Consider the following 27,819-nt stretch of genomic DNA (forward strand, 5'->3'; position numbering starts at 1 on the left):
CATTAATTTTACAACTGATGATTTTATAATAGGCCCTTCTAGTTCCTGATGGTCATTATTGAAGTATAATGCACTGAAGATATGGCCTGTACAAAGGCAGAACAGGGATCTTAATTAGAATTCTGACAAGCCCACTCCAATAAAATGATGAGATTATTTGTAATTGATGTCACAATCAATTACCATTTAGTTCATCATGAGCACTCTAATAGGTCTGGCCTTGGTACTGGCCCCAGGATGTTGCTGAGTGAGTGGCTGCCCTGCTTCTGCTGTTCTAGAGACAGGAGGGCACATTTTCAGTCAGCATCCTAATGACCTCTTTTGAAGTCTATTAAATTAATGACCCTGTCACACTGTTTTGATCTCTTATAACCTCAGTTTGGGGTTTGTGTAACAAATTAATGTTTGCGAACCATGTGGCAAAAAAAGATAGGTCTTTTAAAATACTGAAAACTTTACTTACTGATATTTGGTAAATATATTTTATTGTGCAAGAAACAAAAGCAAAAATACAAATCATAGGGTATGTATTTTATAAACAAGAGCTCTACGATATTTCTCCGTATGATCAGAAGACATGCTTTTTTATTTATAGTCCCCAAATTTGTTTGTTTTTTCTTTTTTTAAAGGGGCTGCTTTCTCTAATTCTAGGTGCCGACAGGTCATGTTTGGTTAGAAGGTGATAATCTACAGAATTCTACAGATTCCAGGTATTATGGACCTATTCCATATGGACTAATAAGAGGACGTATCTTTTTCAAGGTATTATTTTCTGCTTAAAACACAAGGTTTTCTTCTCTGAGCTGGGAAAAAAAGAAACAATATCTAAATGAATTTTGAAATTTTCAGGCTGTCGGGACTTAACTGTTGCAGTGACTGCATTTTATGGACATGCTGGCCTTCATTCACAGCTGTAAACATTACCCTTTTCCCCACTGAGACAAGTAATTAAGAGTAATTTTTTTGTTTGAATAATAAAGTTCAAACTATCTTAGCTATAAGAAGCCTTTAATTTAAATCTCCAGAATTCAATTCTTTCTCATACAATTTTTCCAACTATATTCACATCTCGGGCATATATTAATATATATTTGCGGAAGAGCAGTGTAGTCAAACAACACTGTTAAACAGGAATATCCCAGTGAGATACATTGAGTAATGGACTTACCATTGTTACAATAAATGTAGGACTGTTAGGAAAGATGATTATTTTCACTGGCTCCTCCTTTTCGCCACAAGCAATAAGAAGAAAAACACATGAATACCTGGGGCTGTCAGATTATTTTCAGGATTCTTTACACATATGCAGATATTATATTCAAATACTTAGGTTTATACTTCATTTTGAGGGTAGTAAAAGAAAACACAGACACACATACTCCTACATATTCATATACCACACATACATAATTCCTTGTAGAACATCAGTGTTCCATACTTTGGAGTTTAAATACATACATATACAAGTTTACTTTCTAAAGTCTCACTTTGATATAGAGAATTTGTTCTTGACTAAAAAATAAGGAAAATAAGGAGAAAGTGTTTAATTATATGGCATAGAGAAAAGGGATGAATAAAAAAGGGGAATATGATGAGGATACAAAACTTTCATTAATTGTCTTCAATCACATTTTAATTTTACAGATTTGGCCTCTGAGTGATTTTGGATTTCTACGTGACAGTCCTAATGGCCACAGATTTTCTGATGATTAGCATTTATTCTTTTGACTATTCTCTCCTATTCAAGTGAATTTATTATTGCCACTGAAACCATGTACTAACTAATAAACTATTTGCTATTTAGTTTTAGTCATTTTTAATTGTTAAATGTAAAGAATAAGCAACACAAACCACAAGCTCTATTAGTTCCAAATAGATGGATAAAAATGTAATCCAAAATAAGTTATATATATTTTGTGATATAAAAATATTTTTAAGGAAAAAACCTGGATGACAACCTCACTTTTGAATTTTTGGTTTTATAGCTATGAGTCATCTTTTCTTGAATATGCCTTGTACTTTTGCTACATTTACAAGTCAGAGTAGTAACTAGTCTTTTAAGTATAAAACAATGGTAAATACCCTGAGTTCGACCTAATAAAAAGCTGTTTAGTCACATGTTTGGTTCACTCATTTGAAATTAAGTAAAAAAGTTCCAGTGATCCCATAAAGGATTCTTCATGTTTTTTAATGAGTTCTGACTTATACTGTACATAGAGTATCAAATATAGAGAAAAATAAAATCGTTAATCCATTATAATAACATTATACATGTCCATTTGATCATACCAATAACACAGTGGGTCCTTATTCATAAATACAAGAATTAATAATTAGTACTTTGCAATAAAAAGGAAAGTAATTCATGTTTCTAACTATTTTTGGGGGGACGCCCGGGTAGCTCAGTGGTTGAGCGTCTGCCTTTGGCTCAGGGTGCGATCCTGGGGTTCCTGGATCAAGTCCCACATCGGGCTTCCAGCACGAAACCTGCTTCTCCCTCTGCCTATGTCTCTGCCTGTGTGTCTCTCATGAATAAATAAATAAAACCTTTAAAAAATCAATTTTTTAAAAGCTACCATTTCCTCAGTTACATTTAAAGTAGAAGATGAGAGTGTTCAAGCCTTACTCACTTTAACATAGCCACACAAAGAATCTGGAAATACAGTGCCAGAACTGGAGTCAAGTGTTTTGACTCTTGACTCCAAAGCTATCCTTTCGGTAGTTGCCACTTTACCTTCTTTATTAACTTTGAAATAACTTCATGAATATCCATATCTAGCCCTTATTATGGGAGAACTAGGCTGATAGGATACTCAACAAAGATTCTAATTTACTCCTAATGACCTGAGACTTTGATACTTGTACAATACGCCCATGACTTTAGCAGCTAGAAATGTCCTGTTACTTCAGAAACTTACTAACTATAAAGGAACATGATGATACTGTGACCCATTACAAGAGGGGACATGCTTAAAGAAAAGGAAAATTCTTATTTTTGTACCAAGGAGAAAAATGGACCAAATAACAAAGTTCTCAAATGGGAATTCACAAAATATAATTTATAATTCAAGTCCCTTTTTGGCTGATTTATAAATATAAATTATAAATACATATAACTAAATTAATTTTCTATTAATCTGGGGTGGCCCTTGCTTGACAGTCTTATACTTTGTCTACAAATAAAAGAGCTGACAAAAAAAAGAATCCTTTTTTATCAGCTTTATACATTTACTTGAATGGGCTCTCTTCAATGTGTCTGAATACACAGTTAAAGGATCCCACTTAGTGAACAATTTCAGCCATAATGAAGGAGTTCTATAATTAGTGAACATGTATCACAAGAAATCAGGGTAACTTCTTCTGCTTCATCCTTGGAAACACTGTATTTTCCACCACATCGGCAACTCAGAGAAAAAGAGTGATCATCTGTTAAAAAAAAAAAAAAAAGAAAAGACCAAAATAATGCCTCCAATGCTTCTAAGTAACATTTCTAAAAGGTGTTGAAAATGCAGTTCATCTCTTAGAAACTGCAAAACAGAAAGACATTCAGTAAGTATAAAACATATTTAAATGAGAACTTAAAAAACTTCTTGTATGGGGCAGTGTTTCTAAAAATTATGTACCAAAGAATCTTAATCTGTAGAGGACTAAAGCTATGAATCAACAGCCTAAAGATCTTGAGGAGAACAGATACTCAGAAGAGACCCAAGACATTTCCTTAAAGTCTGCTGTTTTCTATATAGATCCATATAAATTTTACATTCCTCTCAACAATGTATTCGTCCAAAATACTACTGTGAAGGAAAGAGACAAATAGCCCTACATGTTTTCCTGTAAGGCAAAATGCTTTTGCCTAGAGTATATTCTTTTAGAGAAAACTCTAATTTAACTTTATCACATTCAACATTTAAATACTCTGTTCTAGTATAACTATTTCCATTAAGTGAGATGCCCAATAGAAGGGATTATGGCACAACATTTAGCCTACTTATGGTGGAAATTATTAAGTCTACTGTCTTCTTGGGAAGCTGAAATGCTCATGTCCTTTAACTGAAACAATCTCTGATCCACTGGTCATTCCATTTCAGTCACTATGAAGTGACTATCAAAGAAAAGTACTGATCACCTTACTGTACTACAGTCATAACTTTTTATTAGAGATACATCAAATATCTTCATTCAGTTCTCAAACTTCATTTTTTAACACTCAGATTTCATCATATGTCACTAAAAAAAAATTCAAATGCTTTATATTTGTTCTCTAATCAAATTCACCTTTGGAAAAATTAACAAGCCAACTTTACATGTTTCTTTTACCAGTAAGGAAGTAATTCATTCACCCAATCTTTCTTATTTTTCATTACAATGCCTTTTTTGCCCATAAAGAAAAATAATTTAATCTTTAATTTTAAAATGCTAAGTAACATCTTTCCTGTCTGAGCCAATCATATATATTATAGTAGAGGATGCTTTCAAAAGTGAATTGTTTTATTATTGTCTAAAAATGTACATATTCTAACCATTGGTTTTCTTAAGCTAAATCTTCCTCTTGTTTTTTTTACCACCTCAGTGAACACTGAGAAACAATTTGAGGTGACATGTGCTCAGTAAATGATGCAGAGGCCACCATGGGCTACTGTGGAGTTTTGTCATAGATTATTCCAAATGTTAATGCTCACTAAAAATTCACATCTTGTTATGTTGCTTCTTCTATTATTCTATCACTTAACAAAGTGATATCTTCACAGAAATCATTTTAAATACACTCAAGACAAAATAACCAAGTTGTAAAACAGACTAACTCTAAGGGGAAAGGTTAACCACTCTCTCAACAGTTCTTCAGGGATGCCTTTTAAGCATAATAAAATGCATTGTTTCATACTGTCCTTGGATCAAGAAGATGGTAATTTGGCTATGTCTATCATGTAGGGTTTCATTCACTTTTCTCCTGCTCTGGATCTTTACTTTCCAAGATTATTCTGGAAATGCCTACGAAGGAATCTTCAAACAATTTTTTATTTGTCCAGTTGATTGCACTTTTTCTTGAATTTTCATCTGCCAAGACTGCTCTTTTCAATTTCAAAGAACAATTCAAAACTGCAAATTCAATCGCAAAACTTACTACTATTTTGTAAATATCCCTGCAGAAATAATGGCTTCATGCAGCTGTTCCCTGCTCAGTATTTTCTCTCACAAGAATAAGGCTTATTTCCATCTTTATAAAAAAAAGTCTTAATTAAGCATCTAAGGATGTCCTATACTTTCAGATTAACTCTAGCTTCTAAGAACTAATTTACTGGCTGTGATTAGGATTCTTCTATATCTTCACTGTCAGGTTTACTTAAGGAAATCCCAAGGACAGTAACACATTTATAACCTGACGATTTCATGTTGTACATTTCCTTCAATATCTTGTTTTATTCACATGATCAGAAAGCTCATTGTATTTGCTAACTCAATAGAAGCTTAAACCACCAATCCACATGAATTTAAAATCTTATATTTTTAAAAGGCTACTGAAGGAAAAAATGCAAAAACCATTTTGGCTATTTTCATATAGGGGGTCATTAGGAAACAAAATATATTAACTAAATCAACTACAGAAAAAACTAATTTGTCTAAGAAGAGATTAAACACACATGATACGAGTTGATGAGGCAACAATACTATATTTTCAAAAAATATATTTAGTTGGGCAGGTCTCCTTGAGAAATGACATGTTATATTCTAGTCTGTCCCCTTCATGAACTAGAAGCCTTTCAAAAGCTTACTATGCCACTAGTATTTTCTATTTTCATAGCAGTTCTCTTGTTTCCTCTGATGAAACTATTAAACCCAATTACACAAAGCCTCAAGTTTCTCAATCATTCACTGCAAATAAGAATTTACATTCTAGGATTTCATTTCAGTTTAGGAGTTGAGTGACCCATAAGCAAAAACGTGATTCTCCTCCTAAGTCAATAGCCTATGATTCACCTTCCTAAAAGCACCAAGTTAAAAATTTGCCATAAAGAAAATATTCCAGTAAATTTGGTTTCAGGAAGGATGGGCTGTTTATCTTCTACCTATACACACTCATTCATAGATTTTTTTTTTTATAAACCCCTAAGGAATTTTTACCCCAGGCTGAATAAATAGCTAAAGTATATAAAAATTCTAGAAAATAGTAAGATTTTCTTCATTTCCCAGAGAAACATGGATGTGTGGTATTCATGGGTTCTATTTAGAAGAAGTGTCTAACCAGAGCAATTCAGAAGAGTAGAGAAATTAAGATGTAAGTTGTAAAGTTCTAGTAATAGAGGGTGCCTGGATGGCTCAGTTGGTTAAAATGTGTCTGACTCTTGATTTCAGCTCAGGTCCTGATCTCAGGGTCTTGAGATCCAGCCCCTGCTTCTGGCTCAGCACAGAGTCTGCTTGTCCCTCTCCCTCCCCACATGCTCACTCTCACATGCTCTCTCTCACTCTATTACACAGATGGAAAGTGAACCAAAACCCAAAGTAATTTAAAAAAGAAAACCTCATGAAATCCTTATTACCTAACATCTAATTAGATTAGAAAAAAAACTGGAAATGAGTCATACAGGGGGACATCAATAATTGAAGTTTAGAATGAAAAAAATATTTCTTTTTTTTTTATTTTTTTATTTTATGATAGTCACAGAGAGAGAGAGAGGCAGAGACACAGGCAGAGGGAGAAGCAGGCTCCACGCACCGGGAGCCCGACGTGGGATTCGATCCCGGGTCTCCAGGATCGTGCCCTGGGCCAAAGGCAGGCGCCAAACCACTGCGCCACCCAGGGATCCCCGAAAAAAATATTTCTAAAACTACCCACGTATGTATAATCTAGAAAGCCAAGCTATTACTATTTTTGAAGATTTCCAAATATCCTATGAGTTTTTCTTAAAGAAAATCTCTAATATTTTTCTTTACTGTAGTCAAGAGAAATAATCCCAACCTTCGTTCCAACACATTTCTTCAAGATATACTTGGGCATCTACTGGTCCCATATTTCTTAGATCGTCTTCTGTAAAATATAAAATGAGACACTTAATTTGACACTTTAATTATAACCATGAAGAATACTGAAAAGGCAACTGCAGCCCAGTGACTACAGTTGTAATTTACTTACCATTTAAAACCTGTTTACTACTTTTGACAACAGTTTTAAGGCTGACTTGTAGTCCACTTCTTAGGAACTTCAACAGTCAAAACTATCTCACTTTCCACAAATATGCAACATGCAAAAATCATGAAGGTGGTTTTGATGATTCCCTGTGATTAACTAGTAAACCCTATTTTTGTGAGAGAGAGAGGGAATTTTTTTTTGCCAGATAAACTATGCCTGTAACCAAGCAAGGCAAGATGGAGTTGGGCAAAAATAACTGTATTTGCACCTGAGTTGTATTTTACTAGCTTTCTAACATTAGAAAGATACCTTAGTTATAATGAGTTATCTCTTAGCTACTTCAGAAAGGTTGTTGTGGACTAAATTGTGTCCCCATTCCCAAATTCATATGCTGAAGTATTTGGAGATAAGCCTTTTAGAAGGTAATTAAAGTTAAATAAGATCATAAGAGTGGGGTCTTAATCTGATAGAACTGGTGGCCTTATAAGAAGAGGAAGAGAGGGGGTCCCTCTCTCCATGCCCAGGCACCAAGGAAAGTATCAAATACAGACACAGCAAGAAAGAGGCCGTTTACAAGCCAGTAAAAGAGCCCTCACCAGGAGCCATATTGGCTGGCACCCTGATCCTGGAATTCTAGCCTCCAGAACTATGAGAAATAAACTTCTGTTCTTTAAGCCACCCAGTCTATGGAATTTGCTCAGAGCAGATTAATACCAGGGTGATGTTCTAATCAAATGAGATCAGGCTTAAAGTGCCTTAAAGAATAAAGGTCTTACCAAATATAAGGGGCTACTAGTCATCTGAGTTTTAACTGCTTGCAAGCAGAGGAATAAGTAACTTAAAGACTTACTGGCAAAGGTCTCAATAACCACATAATACAACTGTACTGTGTTGATGTTCTGTTGCTATTGCCTAGGCCATAATTTTCCCTACAGGTAGAAGGTCCAAAAGAGCCTGGAATTCTACCTAAACTGAGTCAGAGTATATATAGTTCAGGTAGTAGAAGCATATACTCTTCTTTAAAACCAGTATACTTTGGGACAAAGAAAGCACTACAGATAAGCACTTGTCTTTGTTTTTAAAGGCATGTTACACTTCATGTGTGCTTGTATTGTTCTTCTAGAAGTCGATGCTTAAAAGAAACTACTAAAATCCACCCCTCACCCCAATGAAATTTTCTTTAGCTGTCTCACTAGTCTCTTGTTCACTTGCTGAGAATGCATTCCTTTGTTCCGTTGTGTGAATGCCTACAATTTAATTATATTTAATAACTGCCTGTTCAAAATTTATTGGTGAGTTACACAATTTTAAAATAGATGAAAAAATTATACAATATTTTGAACTCACTGTGGTTTTCTATTAAGTATGTCAAATATTAGATCACTTCGTATTTCCTGGGTACCAACAGTCTATTAAACTGACCCTAAAATCCAAAGAGTAAAGACTCTGCCCAGTGTTCGGGGGCAGTTCCTCCATCCCTGTGTGCCCACTGAAGAGCTTATGCAGACTGTATCAGTATGCGAAGTAATTTCTGAGCAAAACAATTTCCACATTCTATATAAAGCACACTTGGTTGTAGGTTATTCAGTATTTTAGTTTTTTAAAAATTTTCCCTAAAAGTCCCATGGTTAGGGAAAAAAAAAATCTTAATCATATGTTTCAATGTCTTAGGATGACAAAGGTAAGTTTGCTTGAATGGGGAAATGAAACACTGTTTTAGATTTAAAAAAGGGGGTAATTGGCACTTAACAAGACTGTAGCTAGGGAAAAAACAGATGTAAATAATTTACAAAGTTGGCTTTATTCCCGGGTATCTGATCGATATCTTAAGTAATTCTGAAATCAATTAAAGCAAATCAGAGGTAATGACAAAATGAATAAGCCTTAATCTAACCTATCTTGAACACCTGCAATACAGCAATTACACAAAGACAACTCATTCATATATGTTTATTATGCTATTTCTATTTGAAAATAATAAATGAGAAATAACTGGCAAAGATAACTGCCAAGGAAGTCAGCTTCATATTGCTGTGCTTCTCTACTAGGAAGCTACTGTCATGCTCACCTAGTTACTACTTCACATGGAACCCCTTTCTATTATTCCACCTCCTCAAAAAAAAGTGGCCTTTACATTTTTTTATTTTTTCTTCTTTATGTACAATAACTTTAGACTAGCTACCTATTGTTGACAGGTCAACTTAGGTGATATCTCATAGTAAGAGGGAAAACAGTGCAAAAATGGTTTTAGTATTCTGCTCAAGGTCAGAGTTAAAAGAATTATATTTAAAAATATTCTCATGTTCTGTGGCTGTCTAAACATCTATATATTTGATCTGATTATTTAATATTATGCGGACACAACAGTCCAAGTTTCTGTGGGGATTCTGGCTTTAAAATCCTATCTGACACAAAAGAGAACACACTATTCGATCCCCCATTATATGAAATATAACAGCCAAAACTACCGAGTTGTTGTGTGACACTGTGGGGTTGGGTGTGGGAGGAAACAGTGACTACAGGGAGTCACAGGGGGCCTTCTGGGTGCTGTTAGATATGTGGGTTTATTGTGAAAATCCATCAAGCTGGACACTTAGGATTGACGCACTTCTCTGCATGTATGATACATTTCAACAAAAAGTTTTAAAGGTAGTGTGCTGAGGCCCCAAGAGCTACACTTTTTAATAGAAATAAGGAAACAAAAGTTAGGGGAAAGAAGTTAAAAGCCTCCTAAGAAAGTGTGTATTCCTTGAAAAGACAGTAATCTAACAACTTCTGAGAAAGGCTGGGGGTGATTAACTCAAGGAAAATTGGATCCCTGGAGAACTGTATAATGAGCAGAGGGGTTACATACAAGTAAAAGGTGAATCTAAATGTAGGGGGTGGGGAGGTGACCACGAGCCTTTGTTGAGAGGCAGGTGTCCAGGGAATGGAGCAACAGCAACTTCCCCCCCTAACTACGATTACAAGGAAGGAGCACAAACAAATCAATGTTTTTTTTCTCTTTTTAAACAATGATCTCTGCTTGTCCACCATTGTAGTTATAATTAGAAAACCTAATTCCTCCCTAGCCTGTAAAGTAACGCACAGGAACCCAGTAATTAGCTTTGATAATTGTCTACTAATCAGGCATGGCATCTGCAAAATAGAGAAGTTTCTTTTCTTTCAAGTATTACATATTATAAATATTTTTGCTCATTACAATGAAATTATTTCAATAGGTATCCAAAAATGTAAATTCTATCTCAGTTTTCCTGTTAACATGACACTAGTAAAAATGTTGAGAAAACATACACTGACTTAGAAAGTGATTTAATTAAAAGAAGAGATACAAGATTTAAATCTGGAATCTTAGCCCCAAAATGGTAACAACTTAAAAACACACAAACCCAGCCATTTGGAAAGAAAATGCAATGCGTGGCACTTGGGCACTCTATCTTAAGTCCAATTACACTACATGATTCCTAGTTCTTTTGAAGTAAATGGGCTCAGCCTTTCCTAAGGTGGGCATGTTCATTCATACCCCGTGTTGTATCAAAGCTTAGGCAAATATGGAGGCGAGAAAAAGATCCAAATTTATTTACATACAGAAAGCAATGCATTATAAAGAGAGATTCCTGAGGAATATAATGATAAAACCAAATAATTTACGTGGTTACTTGGAAAAGAATCTTTCAACCTTTAGAAGTACAGGCCCTTCTGACCTTGTGTTCTATTGGATTTGTCTGACAACAAGAGGTGAAAGAATTCTGTGGCTCCTTTGTCTCAACGGTGGGATCTAAGAAAACACTGGCAGGACTCATCAGAGAGGTTTATGAGCCTGCAATTCAAAGAGATTAAAAGGAAAATCTAGGGAGATTCTTTCACACTGAAGAATAACATTAAATAACTATTAGCAGCTTGGTTCAGTAAAGCTTACTAGAGCTCTCGCTGGGTCATTCACAACTTTCTAAAAGAGGAAAGGTTTTTTTCAGCTCCATTTGGGAATCAATAAATATTTCTTACTCCTTACAAGACAATGGAATTCCAGCCTTTTAAAGCTTCCTCCTAATGATAGTAAAATTTCTAAAACAACTTTTTGCTACCTAAATAATTACACTTTCTAATCCCAGGAAACCTTTTCTAACTGTAGCTACAGTTCAAATAAATAAGTAAAAATAAATAACAGCAACAAAAAGATACGAAGGAGAGGAATTTAACTTTCTTCAGTATGGCTGAGATATCAAAAGTCTCATTCAACCCAACATTGGCCAAAAGATCTAGTCCATCTGCGGCTCTGTCCCTACTTTTCATGTGTAGCAATGTCGTAACTTAAGCGATCAAGTCCCCAGGATGATCTCATTTAGCAATTAGTCTATTGTATTTATTTTTATGCCTTTTAAAATACTTAAAGTTTATTTCACACTACGGAAGTCATCTGTGTATAAGAAGCAAACAGCAGTGTTTTTCTTTAGGTCTTAGTATCTTGCTTTTTTAAAACTAAGTAATTTAATTTTACACAATCACCTCATTCTTAAAACTCATTTCACTATACATAATTAAACTTTTCATATAGGAACTAACTTGAAGGAAATCAGCTTCCTTGTCCTTAATAGTCTCTGTTCTTGGAACAGTCTCCACCTTGATAAGAGATTCAGAATCAGGCAACATTTAACGTGAAACCTGCTCATTAAATCAGAAACGTCTATCATCTAACCCTTTCCCAGGTGAACCTAAAGAGTCACAACTGCAAGGCTTTCCATAGCAAAGAAAAATTACAAACCTGGAGTTTAATTATGGACTTGAAGAACTGGGGGGCTTTTATAAACTGAGCGTGCACCCAGTGCTCAGAAAAGATACCAAATGAAAGCCGGAAACTGAATTTCATGTTTCACTACACAACAGGTGGAACAGCAGCAGCAGGCCCAGCCTCTCGTTCTGAGCCTAAGAACTCATTCCTATCTGGAACTAACAATAATAAGTTGTACACACCTACACAAAACTAGACAGTGCAGCATAACACAATTACAAGTCAGAAAATGGCTTGAACTCCCCCTCTATCAATTACTAGTCATGTGACGTTAGTCAAATTACTTAACCCCTCTGAACTGCAGACTCTCTCTGCAAAGCAGATATTAATATCTTCCTTAAGAGGCTGTTAAACAATGACTGAAAGACAATTACCATAGAGCTAGTGCTCAGTAAACAGCAACTATTTTAACTGTTAATTATCTCATAATGTTTGTGTTGACCTGTTTGTACCAGACCATGAGAAAATGACTAAACATCAATCCATTATGAGAGGAGAAAGCCTCAAGTACCACAGTGTAGGAAGGCAACAACTCCTGACCTTGTCTGGATTGGTGACAGTGTTAAGAAGTTTAATATACTTTGCTACTGTCAGTCCTATTAATGTCGGTCCACTATTACCAAAGCCATAGTCCATATAATGATTTAGTCTTTCTGAGTATCAAATGAAACCGAAAGATAGGAACCACAGAGAAAAAATGAAAAATAATTTAGATTCCGAGATTAGAAATGATGGTGGATTAGAGCATCAGGGAAAGCTTTCTTTGAGAGTTCGGGGTGGATAGGAAGATTTGAGTTCAAACTTGAATAAAAAATAAACCGTGACAGGGCCACTTGGGTGGCTCAGTCAGCTGAGCAGCTGCCTTCACCTCAAATCATGATACCATCCTGGGATCCAGCCCTGTACTGGGCTCCTTGCTCAGTGAGGAGTCTGCTTCTCCCTCTCCCTCTGGAGCTCCCCCTGCTTGTGTGCTCTCTTGCACAGGCGCGCTCTCACATACATACATACATACATACTTTTAAAAAATAAACTGTGATGAATCAGAATAGGAGGATGTTCTGAGTAATGACAAAGAGCATAGGCATATGTGTTTGTGAGCCCTTAAATGAACCAGGGTAGAAGATTCACATCAGGTTTGTGATTGGTGATAAGGCTGAAGTTTCAAAGCTTCTATCCCATTTAAATTCTAGATGAATGGGTCAATGTTACGTTGGGGAGAGGGTCGTTACAGAAGTCCTTAAACAGCGGAGTGAGCATAAAGAAATTTAGACCAATCAAAATGTACAGGTCTGTAGGAGGCGGCCAATTAGCAGCTGTGGGTATGTGTTACACTCTGGGTATGGACTACCGTGATAGCTATGAGGATAAAAAGATCACAAAGAAAAAAAAATTAAGAAGTGTTAACACTCATTTCCAATTCACTGGTTGTACACTGAGCAAAGCAGAAGTGATCAGAATGTAATATGGAATGAAGGTTTCAATTCTGAGAGAAAAAAAGCAATGAGAAAGGTAACCCTGTTCTGGGTTAAGACTCACTGATGTCAATTGGGTCAAGTACCCAAGTGAAACCGGGAGAGACATTAAAGTGGGAGACACAGACTTCCTTAAATCTTCCATCTTCTCTAGTATTAAATCAGAACTCCCAACTATGGCCAAGTATGCCAGAATTATAACTGTGATCTTGCCCATGGGCTTCTGTAACATTCTTTGAAACCAGCCAAATTTTTATTCAAGACCACTGAGAAAAGATCTTAAAATATATTTTCACTGCAAAAAGTTATTTGCATTCAAGTAAAAGTAAAAGATAACATGAGTAGTCACCTTCTTGTGACAAAGAAGAGGGAGCAGGAGGACGCTCACAGAAAAGTTTTCTCTATACTCTCTTCTCCCTCTGAAGAAAATGCCAGTCCCTAACTGTCTAGATGGATTTTCTGCATCATTTCACATACTTACTTTTCCCAGAGACAGTCACCAAAAAAAAACATGCCCCCTGATGCTTATCTTCAAGTTTTACCTGAAGCACATTTTTACAGCCAATTTTCAAATTCCTAAAATCAAATGGAAATACTGATATGATCATAGATGGAAACTCTGATCTGACTAATACAAGTGTTTTATAAGGGTCAGTTTTAGTACATAATCTACACAAATATCTATTGGCCTTAAGTCATTATTCTTAAATTAATTCAGATTCATATTATCTACATTTAAAAGTATTAAATCAGTTTTTAGCATTAACTTGCTTTTCACGAAAGATTCTTATTTTGGGCTTAATTGCATTTTGGCACAAAAATGTTGGTGGGGTTTTAAGACATGTTCCCATTTGGCCCATAATTTATTTGATTACCTCCCATTCTCAAATATTTATCCTAATAAAAGGGACAAGGTAAATTGTATAATATAACATCAGAAATGACCTTTTGAATCTAGCTAAGGGAGAGTAGCTGATTAGCTTTGAGTAAAGACACACTGACTTTACAATGGCCCAATCTCCTGAGTCAGGCTGTTTTGGGTATCCAAGGACTTGTCTGACTATAAGGTGAAGACTACACATTACCAAAATAATTCACTAACAGAAAACCAAGATACATTAATAATATACTACCAAGGATTCCAAACACAATCCACTTATTTTTCTAAAACATTTCATTTGCCCAACTTCACCTGAAGGTTTGTTTTACTTCAGGTCACAAAGAAGTAAACCTAACTCATCAGCTGTGTCACTCTATACAGTCACTCAGACATCGGAGATCTGTGTGACTGTCACATTACAAAGCAACTGAATCATGATCCCTATTATCTTCTCATGATATACTTCTAAAGTGTTTTTTAATGTGCTTAATATATGAGAAAACTCCCCATAGGTTTATAAGGGCACCAAAAGCTATTCAACAGATATTATTCATAAAAACATTTTATAAATCCGAAAAAGATTTTCCAAAGTGCTCCTCTGGTTGTCTGAAATGCAAAGCCTAATCTTGAATAACTACATGCCTTTCAAGGGAACTTGGGAAGCAAGCCTTTGGAAGCATCCTTAGAAACAAGAAGGTAAATATGCCAACTGGAACTAATTGATTAAATTCACTAGTTAACACTGCTTTCAAAATGTATAATATAATATCTGGGAACTGAATATTACTCATCTTTTTTTAGATTTGCTTTTCTTTAGCCTGGCCAACATTGCCCTAAAATTATCAACTAAGAATAGATACATGGAAATGAGGAAGAAAAATATATGTACTTTACTACGGTATTTACCCTAGACTTTATTAGAATTCATTGGATCCTATCTTTTGTAAAGCAAAGAAATATGGATGTCAAGAGCCCCTTTAAATGATCTTTTAGGGAAATAAATGGTTGTGGGCAATATTGATGAGGCTTTTCTTACAACAGAGCACCAACTCTGAGCTTTGAAATATAAGAAAGCATTCAACACCAGCCAATAAAACATCTCTTGACTCCTTCCCAAGTATTACGGAGCTTAGGTTTATTTTATACTCCAAGTTAATGGAAGACAGGAAACAAACATATTTAAGGCACACCCTATGAACAGAAAGTTCTACAATGAACTATCACCACATGCAAAAAGACTTCTGTATAACAAAGCTATTTCCATGTCCCCAGGGGGTGACCCAGAAAAAAAGAGTGCTTTGACCTGGTTATAACAAATTCTCTCTCTCTTGGTAACCTATCCTGGTCTTTAACAAATTATCACTCTCAAAGGTTTTCCTTCTATCAAATCTAAATCCTCACTGTTAGAAGTTCAAGTTCATTTCCTTCTTTTAAGGAGCCAATTACTGAAGATGGGTCAAGAAGGAAAAATTAATGTCAGCATTCAAAAGAAATGACAGTATGAAACTAGGTTTATTATGAGATTTTTAAAAATAGCTCTAGTATGAAAAGCTTAAAAACAGCCAAACAGCCAGTTATATTTGGATAAGAGACTTCTACAGTTCTTTTTTTTTTTTTTTTTTGACTTCTACAGTTCTTATCTAAACAGCAATCCAATCTCAATTTAAAATGGAAGTAAAGCATTCTCACCATTTGGAGTTGCTGGTAATAAAAGAAATACCTAGTACTTAGATCTGACATATTGAAAAGTCATGAAAAGCTGTATTTCTACTGTCCTCCTAGAACCTGCTTGAAAAACTTGCAGAGCAAACCGAACATTAAATTCCAAGCAGAAGATCTATCCATATCATGAATCAGGCCCAACTCTCACTATATTCAGTTTGTCTAAATGTTGTTGTGGCCTCATCAATGACCTACAAGAGTCCCCTATGACCCAGTAGGCTGCAGTTACCTCCATTAAAACCTTAAAACCAAGGACTCAAAGCTCAAAAGAAATCTAAATTTCCAAGGACTTCTCAAAGGCAATGAGAAGATATTATTTGTTCTTACAACATTTTTGAAACTTTGCTTTGTCCAACTGTACTGCTCACTTTTAACCGTTTCCTGTTTCTCTCCATTTCTCATCTACCAACACCCTATTCCCTAGGAAGAGAGATTAGTTTTTTTATTCCTGATCTCTCCCTATTTCTTTCTCTTTAGATAGTGGGCTTCTAGTCAGTTTTACTGACAGATTCTTAATAGTACACAGGCTGTGGAATGGCAAAAATGCAGAGCAACAGGGCAAGTACATACCCCTACACCCGATGAGTACAGGTTTGTGGATTATCCTTATCTTCGGCAAACTGGCACCCACAAAGTAACTAAAGATGTGCAAAAACACATAGGTAACTTCTCACACACGATACATTCGTGTATATGAGTTTCAGTACTTCCATAGAAATCCTATCACAAGAACCAAGGTTAAAAAGAATGACCTATAAATAGAATTCATCCTCAAATGGAACCACTTCTACATTCTTTTGCCAGAAGTAAAACAGATTTACAGAGTGGCCCAGGTGGCTCAGCGGTTTAGCACCACCTTCGGTCCAGGGCCTGATCCTGGAGACCCAGGATAGAGTCCCATGTTGGGCTCCCTGCATGGAGCCTGCTTCTCCCTCCACCTGTGTCTCTGCCCCCCACCCCATCTCTCTCTCTCTCTCTGTCTCTCTCATGAATAAATAAATAAAATCTTTAAAAAATAAAATAAAATAAATAAATAAAACAGATTTACAAAAAGAAATAAAAAATTTGCAGGATACTTATATATGCACCGAACAGATAAGACCCAATATTCAAGCCATATTTGAAAATTAACTAAATTCACCGCAAAGTGAATTTACACTCATCAGTTTAAAATTTTTAAAAAGTTCATCAGTCTTAAAAAAAACCTAGAATGGCCTTAGAGCTGATTAGTATGATGAAAGTCACTATTAAATTCTCCATTGTATAAACAAATAAATCATGAAATCTTTATACACAAAGGTATCACATACTGCCTATAATACCACCAGTATAGTCCCCTCTGAAAATATGGAAATTCCATATATATCATTGGTTTTATCCTACAATGCTGTGCTTTAGAAGTAAGCCTTGTTTCTCAAATCAAATTTTCATAACCTTAGTAGTAGGAACCTTAAAATCATTGTTAGGTTTGATGATGTGCCAGTGTAGGGCACGGGAGGGGATTCAATAATCAACTACAGAGATAGTGAACTTTTATCAACACATTTGAGTCAATGTTGAACCTGGTGTGCTACTGCAGAGTGCAATTGAGTGTTTTCCCCACAGGCTGTAACTGATTATTGACTCCCCCCCATTAGCATGCAGGGTGCATATTGAAGGTTCACATACAAGACTAAGGGACTCCTATCCCAAGGCCAGTGCTGAAAGACAGCCTATCACTTCGTGTAACTGCAGTCTATGTGTGACAAACCTGACCTACATTTCTCCCTTTCTTTCTCACCAGAGCTTGTCACTGTTTTAAGAAGCTATTTTCTAAAATGCATAAAAGAAATGACTTTTAAAACTGCTTAGGAAAGGTGCATTCCTAAAATACCATTTATAGCAATCTTCTAAAGAATACTTTATTCAGGAGACAATCATGAAACCTAGCCTAAAACAAGTGCAAAGACAGCAGAGTGCTTTCTGATGTTATCCCAGAGAGAACCCTTCTTTTGACTGCCATTTATATAGTACACATTGTTAAAAGTACAATTAAAATTTTAATCAGCACATAATTAAATTAAAAAATAAGTTATTAAACACATTAGAAATGTGTAATTAAACATTTTTCATTAGTTAGAAAAAGTAGTTTTCAGGGCTTCCTAAGAAGCCACATCCTACTAGCTTTGTTAACTTCTCAATGGACACACAATAATCACGACTAAGAGTAGGACATAATTAAAAACAGTGATGGAAGGGAGGAGTAAGGAAAGCAATAATAACTTGGTACAAGTGCTGGAATATGCTCCCCAGGAAAGCTTCAAAGAGTTGCCAGTGTGCTGTGGCTCCTCACCACAAGTACCCACCATGCCGCTGCAGGTCATACTCTTTTTTTGTCTCTTCATTCCCTAGAATTTTCCATGCCTGATCAATTTCGATGAACTTCTGTATACATTTCTCCACTGTTCCTGCTGGCACATCTGCACTTTGTTTATCTGGATGATACTGCCAATCAAAAATAAAGGGGATGGTGAATAGAGGGGGTTGATGGGGGTAGGTAAAAAACAACCAACACTCGTAAATCTTTTTTTTTTTTTTTAATTTTTTTATTTATTTATTTATGATAGTCACAGAGAGAGAGAGAGAGAGAGAGAGAGAGAGAGAGAGAGAAGCAGAGACACAGGCAGAGGGAGAAGCAGAAGCAGGCTCCATGCACCAGGAGCCTGACATGGGATTCGATCCCGGGTCTCAGGATCGCGCCCTGGGCCAAAGGCAGGCGCCAAACCGCTGCGCCACCCAGGGATCCCCAACACTCGTAAATCTAAGTTTTAGTTAAGAAATAAGGTAATGAGGGCAGCCAGGGTGGCTCAGCGGTTTGGTGCCACCTTCGGCCCAGGGTGTGATCCTGGAGACCCAGGATCAGGTCCCACGTCAGGCTCCCTGCATGGAGCCTGCTTCACCCTCTGCCTGTGTCTCTGCCTCTCTCTCATGGATAAATAAAGTCTTAAAAAAAAGAAAGAAAAGAAGAAAGAGAAAAAGAAAGAAAGAAAGAAAGAAAGAAAGAAAGAAAGAAAGAAAGAAAGAAAGAAAGAAAGAAAGAAAGAAAGGTAATGAGCAGATGAAAACTAAGATGCCAAGGCAACAAGACAACAGTGTTGGGCACAGGAGACAACTGCCAGGTTAATGAGACCACTGGATAGCTATAAATCCACCAGTGACATGATCTGTCACAACATGCAAAGACAGCATTTTCTGGATAATTTGCTGATAGAATCACTGGTCTCATGGACAATTTACCTAGAGAGGATGACTAACACAAACAGAAATAGGTACGTGCAGATAAGCAGGACATGACAAAGAAAGGACACAAACTGTAGAGTATGAAGCTTTCCTTATATAAGATGTGTGGCTGTAAATACCATCACAAATGAACTACTAGCTTTTTCTCACAAAATCAGATTATACAATCATACTTGAAAATAAATACCTTTCATCTTCCAGCTCAGCCCTGAAGATTTTAAAGTTACAAATTCCCAGACACAAACTTTTATTGAAAAATGGTTATTCTACAGCAGATTGGTAAGAAACAACTTTTTTTTGTTTTAAAGTTTTATTTATTTCATAGACAAAGGGAGAGCATGGGTGACGGGGGAGGGCAGAGGAAGAGAGAGAATCTCAAGCAGACTTCCCATCCCACATGGAACAACCATGGGGCTCAATCTCAGGACCCTGAGATCATGACCTGAGCCAAAACCAAGAGCAGACACTCAACCAACTGAGTTATCCACGTGCTCTAGTAAGAAACTTTAAAGAACTCAACACAACATTTGGATGTAAGTTAATTCATTGTAAATCTTTCACTTATGTTTTCCAAATCTAAGACACTTTTTTAAATGTTTTCAATGTGCAGTAATTTTTAAAAGTATTTGGTCAAAACAAAAACACTTTATACCAATTCATCAATTCTCAAATGTGAATGTGGCTTATTAGATACCTCACTTATATTATCTCCTTTTTCCTCTATATTCTCCATGGTTCTTCCTTCTCTTTGTATTTATCAGTTCTGAAAGAATATTCCATTTGCATTGCCGAGTCTTTCAACAAATAAGTGAGGAAAGGTTATCTAAATGTAGAGACATTTCACCTAAATGATGTGGGGATATCACAATAGCAGATATTCAAATATGTCATATTTTCACTCAGGTTAACAAGGAACTACTTGATACTATTCAACTAGAATTTGCTACCAGCAATTATTCTGAATGCTTTATAAAATATATTAAAGAACATATCTTAATTTTAGAAGTTACTTTAGGGGGCACCAGGGTGGCTCAGTTGGTTAAGCATCTGCCTTTGGCTCAGATCATGATCCCAGGGTCCTAAGATGGAGCCCAAGTAGGGCTCCCTCCTCAACAGGGAGTCTGCTTCTCCCTCTCCCTCTGCTTCTCCCCCTGCTCATGCTCGCTCTCTCTCAAATAAATAAAATCTTAAAAAATATTTATCTTAGGAATTTCCTTTGAAATTAGTAGACTAGTTTTCTCCCTTTAGTCCTTGTTCTTTTTCTTCAAAGTTTTTATTAATAAAACAGGCAAAAAAAACCCCACCATTTTTATATTTTATGACATTAGTATGGTTAGCTCACATACTCATCAACTAATAATGGCATAATCACTTAAATTCTTTCATTAAAAGACATTGAAAGAACATGAAACATTTACAGGTGCAGGGCCGGCCAGGTGGGCTCTGCGGTTTAGCGCCACCTTCAGCCCAGGGTGTGATCCTGAAGACCCAGGATCGAGTCCCATTTCAGGCTCCCTGCATGGAGCCTGCCTCTCTCTTTCTCTGAATCTCTCAGGAATGAATGAATGAATGAATGAATGAATGAATGAATAAATAAATAAATAAATAAATAAATAAATAAAATCTTAAAAAAAAAAGAAGAAGAAAAATTTACAGGTACAATGTCATGTATTATACAAGTTATTAAGTCCAAAGTCATTCAGTGAATTGTGGCAAGGAACATGAAGTAAAGTGACTTCAATCCTCAATCTAGAATTCAGAAAGTATGTAAATTTTTATTCATAATGTAGACTACTGGTTCTGACAGTGAGTTTGTTTTCATGCTGAACTTTTCACACTGCTGATGATCCTTACTAGCAAAGCAAAGCTATTGTGTTATCTGGTTGCACAGAAGAACATCATTCATGCTGAGAGAAAGATTATAAGGCAAACAAAGAGAATTAGGCTTCCATTTTCCTTTTGGCAAACTATTTCTCTTCCTATGCCAAATCTAAGGGTTATCAACATTTAAATATTTAAGGTAATTAATATAATGACAAGAAAAGAAAGGGAAACTAAGGCTTTACAGTTTCATCTTTTTATGGCTATGATTTATCAAATGATGCTCATAAAAAGTGATTTCCATACTGAAGTCTTATGCAGTCCCTACAGCTGGACTATTTAAGTAATATCCCCAAACCAAATCAGAGTTTGCTATGTAAAGTTCTGTAGCTGAGCCATTTTTCTAACACTGCATGAAGAAGATTTGGGTAACAAGCCTTACTGGGAAAGCCCTACAAAATCAAGAATTAGTTTGTGGCCACCCAAAACTAAAAGCTATCACTAAATTTTATTGAGTCATGTATCAACTCTACGATAGTCAAAGCATAATTCAATTTCCTTACTAACTTGGTGTTTTCCTGACTGCTATTTTAAATAAGCAACTCACCATCTGAGGCCTAATCTGTTGTGCTATTAGAATGCAATGAATTTCATTCCATGATGCACAGTCCAATTAAAAATTGCAATTATTAGCAAGTAAATAAATATGTCATTTAGGGTGCTAAAAGCCTCAATCCAATCCGTTTTGACAGCAAGCTCCAGAATGAAATGAGGTCTAAAAGAAAACACATTCTGTCATAGGCTGATAACCTAAAGATATCAGGTCCTAATCCCTGATACCCGTACAATGTTACTTTATTAGGAAAAAGATCTTCGAAGATGTAACTTGAAGATCTTTAAATAGAGATTATTCTGAATTACCAAAGTGGGCCCTAAATATAATCCAAGTATTCTTATAAGAAAGAGACAGAAGGAAATTTGACACACAGAGGAGAAGATGATAGGAAGACCATTCAGAGACACAGAGAGGGATTTGAAATAATGGCATTAAAGATTGGGAATGATAAGGCCAGAAGCCAAGGAATGCTGGCAGCCAGTCGCAGCTAGAAGAAACAAGAAATGGACTCTCTCCTAGAGCCTTGACTTTGGCCCAGTTATACAGATTTTGGATTTCTAGACTCCCCAGAATTATGAAAGAATACAGTTCTGTTGTTTTAAGCCACCAAGTTTGTAGTAACTTGTTTGGGCAGCTACAAGAAATCAAACACTGTGTAAATACATTTGTGGTATATATGGAAATACAAAGGATCTAGAACAGGCAAAGAATCTTGAAATAGAACAAAGCTGAAGAACTTACATTACCTGCTTTACAGATTTGTTATAAAGCTAGAGTAACCAAGACTGTAGTACTGGTGTAAATATATCCAAATAAAGCACTAGAACAGAATAAGAGTCTAGAAGAAACAGATTTTCAACAAAGGTGCCAAAGCAATTCCATAAACTGAATTGAACCACAACTGGATGCCAACTGGAAAAAATTAACCTCAACCCCTATCTCATTTCATATACCAGAATTAATGCAAAATGAATGAGTCATAAACATAAATGTTTCACATAGCTTCTAGAAGGAAATACATGAGAATATCTTTGCCCCTTCGGGTAGGCAGACTGCTTTGACAGAAAACAAAAAGCACAAACACTAATGATAAAAAAAATGGATAAAATGAACATCAAAATTTTAAAATTTTCTGCTCAGCAAAGAACACCAATTAAGAAAATAGACAAGATGCAGATTGGTTAAAAAAAACTGATTAAATATATATCTAACACAAGATTTGCATCTAGAATATTCAACAATAACAAAATCTTATAAATCAATGATAAAAAGACATAGTAATAAAAAATCAAGGAGGAAAAACAAGAGATTTTGTCAAAAGAAGACAGATGAACAAACTATGTGCACATGAACTGTGCTCAAACTTTTTCATTAGTTATCAGGAAAATGTACATAAAAATTATAAAATACTACTAAACACCTAATAGAATGGCTAAAACAAAAAAGAATGATAACACTAAATGTTGGTGAAGATAAAGAATAACTAGAACTTTTATATGGTGCTAGGATGAAACTGATAATTTCTGACAAAGACACAAATATACCTAGTCTGTGGTCAAATAATTTTGGATATTTACTCTTGAATATTTACTTAAAAGAAATGAAACATAAAAACAAATGTTCACTAAAGACTTATTAAACAAAGATACTCACCACCTTATTCACAATAGCCAAAAACTAGAACCATAAAATTTATCAACAGGAGAATGGATTAGTAGTAATATGTCCATATATAAAGTAATATTATTCAACAGTAAAAAAGAAAAAAAATGATATACTTAATAACATATATGAATATAGACATTATGTTGGGCAACAACGAAAGAGTACATACTATATAATTACATTGATATGAAATTCAAATTCAGACAAAACTAATCTATAGTGATAGAAATTAAAAGTTGGTTTCCAGATGAGAATAGGGGGTGGAATTTAACTGCAGAGGGGCACAGGAAATTTTCTGGAGGAATGGAAACATTCTATATTTTGTTTGGGATGGTGGTTATATGGTATCAAATCTCACCAAAATGAACATTAAGAGCTGTGCATTTTCACTATATATTGACCACATCTCATTAGAAAAACATCTTTAAGGGTGCCTGGGTGGCTCACCCAGTTAAGCATCTGCCTCGGCTCAGGTCATGATCCCAGGGTCCTGAGATTGCGTCCCCCATTAGGCTCCCTGCTCAGTGGAGAGTCTGCTTCTCTCTCTCCCTCTGCCCCTGCTCTCTTTTGCTCTTAAATAAATAAAATATTTTAAAAAAATCTTTAGACATGCCTAAAATTATTAAAAGAGATTTAGAAAATCTTCCTAAGCCATAAAGAAAAAAAATTAGAAATTTCTTCCAATATTAAAACAGATAAATACAATCAAAACATAGAAAACTCAAAGACTAATACAAATCAGTGAAAAGCTATTATATTAAATTATAGACTCTATAAAAATAGAGTTTTATTACTTTCAAGTTCCATATACCAACCTTCAAGCACTTTAAAACATTTTAAAAAGTTAAGTATTGCTGAGCAGTGGACTAAGTACATTCAAAATTAAAATATCATAAATATGTCACAATACTAAAAATATTGAGCGTTGTCTCTCTGTGATTCTTTATTACATTACAGACGTGGCTGTCTCCAAAGTTTTAGCAAACTGCTATTGTACTATTCTCAAATGACTTCATATTCACAACTTTATGATCTGTTTAACCTCTTTACATTTGGGGGAAATCTATTAATTACACAGACCTATGTTCTTTAAATCCCCATGTCACTAACTGAGGATGAGAAAAATAAACACAAACAAAAGATTGAAACTGTCTTGATCTGAAAATATAAGATCATTCATGCAACTACAAGATATACAAAAAATATGTAATATTTTATCAGGATTAATATATGTTACTTATATCCTAACTAATTATGTAACTGATAACTAACGCTTTCATTATGGGCTCTTAATTCTGACTGAGATTCTATGGCAAAGGGTTGTCCAATATGGAACATTTTATTTCAGATTTTCTCCATGTAAGAATTCCAAGTGCTTCTAAATTACTAATTCTGGGGTGACTGTCACAATGTGTCAGCCCAGAGCAACTCAAAATGTGGTCCTCAGATTTGCAACATCAGCATTATCTGAGAGCTCATTAGAAGATGGCCCCATCCCAAATCTAGGGGGTGGGAGATGGGGGTAGGAAGTAGGGGCAGAATCTGTGTTTAAACAAACTCTCCAGGCAATTATTATGCATGCTAAAGTCTGAGAAGCACAACGTTGGCCTCTACTGCTTAAAACATAGAATTAAGTGCAAGTCAGAAAATTAGTGCTTCATAAATATTTCTCCTTGACAGATGCGTCCTTCCAAGTGTGTATCCACACACAAAAAAAGAAAAAAAAATGCTCAATGAGTGACACGCTTCGACTGTTAACCTAGACCACCACCATGAAAATTACATAAAGTATTCTAAGTCATAAATTTTTTGATATTTGATACCTTTTGTTCACTAATCATAAATGCCAGCCCCTTTATTTCATTGTTTGCACAAATGCCAACACTGATGATGAAGAACCTGATGAAATCTGAACAATATGCCAGTGGTATTTTAACCTGTTGATTTTTTTTTTTTTTTAGAGGAGGATACAATTTATATCAGGCTTCAGCTACCGAATGCTACAATAATGTCCACTGATAGGCTAAATACAGAGACAAGTGTTTTCCTACTAGAAGGGACAAAAGTTGAAGTATGTATAAGTTGTGAGATGAGCATAAGACAATACACTGCAAAAATTCTAGCAACTTCTGGGCAGCCCCGGTGGCGCAGCGGTTTAGCGCCACCTGCAGCCCAGGGCGTGATCCTGGAGACCCGGGATCAAGTCCCACGTCGGGCTTCCTGCATGGAGCTTGCTTCTCCCTCTGCCTGTGTCTCTGCTTCTCTTTATCTCTCTCTGTGTCTCTCATGAATAAATAAAATAAAAAATCTTTAAAAAAAAAAAACAAAAACAAAAAATTCTAGCAACTTCTAAAAGATTTTAGTGCAAATTCACATATTCATTAACTCCAAATAACCTTTTCTAATAGCTAAGCAACATGTAAATTTGAAATGAAACTATTTCTTTAAAGAAAGTACATAAGGCAGTTTTATGATAAACTGCCTACCATACAACAAGATATTAATTCAGGTCACCTAAAAAGAGGTCCACCTGTTTTAATGCCTTTCTTACATTCCTTTTTTAAAAGATACATTGCTTTATTTTACTAATAGCTTGCTACTTATATCTAAAATTGAATAAAAAGTTGGAGAATCATACATTAATCCTTTATTACACATTTGTGATTATGCTGTTTTGATTTCTAAAATATTGATGGCAAAAAGGAAGTAAAAATCAGCTATGAAAAGGATTCGGAGCAAACTGAATTAAACAAAAATTCCCAAATTGTCATACTGACATTATTTGATCAAAGTGGACCCTGAGGACACAGGACTTTGGTTTTCCTCTGTGTAATAAATGAGTTTAATACCATTAATACGATGCTAGTTCTCCATTTCTAGCTACAAATGTTCTTGAATTCCTGAACCAAATTTCAAAATACCTCCTAAATGCTATCTTACCAGTACCACTTAGTTCATGTCCAAATCCAACTGATTATCTGGACTCTAAAATTAGTTCCGCCTCCTGTTGAATTCCTTATTCTGTTAAAATCAATAGATTTCTATGCTCAATAAAAGCTGAATGAGTAAAGAGAATAATAAATACATTTTCTAATATTCCAGGCTACAATTATCAGGGTAACTCTCCTTACCCTCATCCCATGAACCACGAAATTGGACAGATTCTGTCTACACGATGTCCCTTCTATTAACAATGCCAAACCTAGTTCAAATGAAAAGTAGCTCTTACCTGTTCTCTAGCATTCACCTTCTAATAGCTGTCCAGGCCATGCACCAGGCCATGCACCAGGCCATGCACCTGATTCCAAGTTCACGTGCCTTGCAATGACCATGTCATTCCCCAGCTCCAAAATTTTAATAGGTAATCTACTGTACAATGGATTACAGTCCTATTCTTTACCCTTAGAGGTGAAGTCCTCCAATAAAAAAACTCCAGGCTACCATTCCAGTTCTATCTATAAGTATCATAGATACAGCATTTATGTCTAGTCATTCCAGACCAGTCCTTCAGATATCAACCCATAAATAAGCATACCTATGTTTTCATGCCTTATTTATGCTATTCTCTCCACTGAAACATCCTCTACCAGTTCAAATGCATCTCTTCCATGAAGCCATGTTTAATATCCCTACTCAGAAGGGATGATATGTGTCTGTGTTTGTCCTTTTGAACTCCTTCAGTATTCCTAATTTTCAAGGAATTTATTGTTACTTGTGGACTCAGCCCTCCCCTAAAATACCCAATACAAATACTATGTATTAACTATAACTGTATCTCTCCAGAGATTAGCACAATGCCCCTCTGCACAAATATCCTCCATAAATACTTGTTTAAGTTGTACATGTAACTTCCCCCAAAAGTACAAAATCTGAAACTTCCTGATTTTAGTCAGCACTGGATAGAAGGAGTAAATTTTAGGTTTAATCTGGGTTTTGCATTTTTCTATCTTTGTTTTCATACTCTTTCCTAGCAAACAACTATTAACTTTGTCATTCTATTCAGCTGATGCATGAACATATATGATTCAGGTATACGCTTCAGCCCAATGGTCTTCTTCAAATATTTTCCAAACTGAAGAATGAGATACAGACTACATACATACTTACTAAGAGGAATGAATTCAAGAGTACACTTGAAAAAAAGAATGGATGTGTAACTGTGGGATGTGTGAATACGGAAAAGGTTGAATCTTTAAAAAAAAAAAAAAGTCCTTAATTTCCTTTTCTCTATCTCCGCTCAGTTTTCACAAGTGTTCATGTTTCCTATACAAATTCTGTGCTACCAAAAAGAGAGTATCGTAACACCAGAAGATCTTATCACTATCACTTCTAAAAGAGAGCTAGATGGCACTGAGTTTTGGGCTTTTTCTGCCAATGATTAATGGGACAGTTCAAGTATTGTCTTTCCCATTCGAGTATTGTCTTTCCAAGCCCTAACAGGCCCAATGT

The 27,819-nt window shown here is 35.5% G+C and overlaps 2 protein-coding genes across 10 annotated transcripts in view; one reads left to right on the plus strand and one right to left on the minus strand.

Annotated features, from left to right (window-relative positions):
- IMMP1L (inner mitochondrial membrane peptidase subunit 1) overlaps positions 1 to 1,803 on the plus strand; it is a 79,999-nt gene extending 78,196 nt beyond the window's left edge. For 4 of the 6 annotated variants that reach the window (XM_055301057.1, XM_055301058.1, XM_055301056.1 and 1 more), the window contains 2 exons: positions 652 to 762; positions 1,645 to 1,803. In XM_055301057.1, the coding sequence (XP_055157032.1) occupies positions 652 to 762; positions 1,645 to 1,713 (180 nt within the window). In that variant the 3' untranslated portion in view covers positions 1,714 to 1,803. Of the gene's footprint in view, positions 1 to 629 lie in introns of all 6 variants that reach the window. The other 2 variants (XM_055301062.1, XM_055301060.1) reach the window with 2 other exon arrangements.
- A 366-nt stretch (positions 1,804 to 2,169) lies between these two features.
- The window catches only part of DNAJC24 (DnaJ heat shock protein family (Hsp40) member C24), a 62,039-nt gene continuing 36,389 nt past the window's right edge, over positions 2,170 to 27,819 (minus strand). For 3 of the 4 annotated variants that reach the window (XM_055301064.1, XM_055301065.1, XM_055301063.1), the window contains exons 3-5: positions 18,335 to 18,473; positions 6,956 to 7,024; positions 2,170 to 3,426 (exon numbers count right to left, since the gene is read on the minus strand). In XM_055301064.1, the coding sequence (XP_055157039.1) occupies positions 3,296 to 3,426; positions 6,956 to 7,024; positions 18,335 to 18,473 (339 nt within the window). In that variant the 3' untranslated portion in view covers positions 2,170 to 3,295. The remainder of the gene's footprint in view (positions 3,427 to 6,955; positions 7,025 to 18,334; positions 18,474 to 27,819) is intronic. The other variant, XM_055301066.1, reaches the window with a different exon arrangement.

This window comes from Nyctereutes procyonoides, unplaced genomic scaffold, assembly GCF_905146905.1.
Source record: "Nyctereutes procyonoides isolate TBG_1078 unplaced genomic scaffold, NYPRO_anot_genome, whole genome shotgun sequence".
NCBI lineage: Eukaryota > Metazoa > Chordata > Mammalia > Carnivora > Canidae > Nyctereutes > Nyctereutes procyonoides.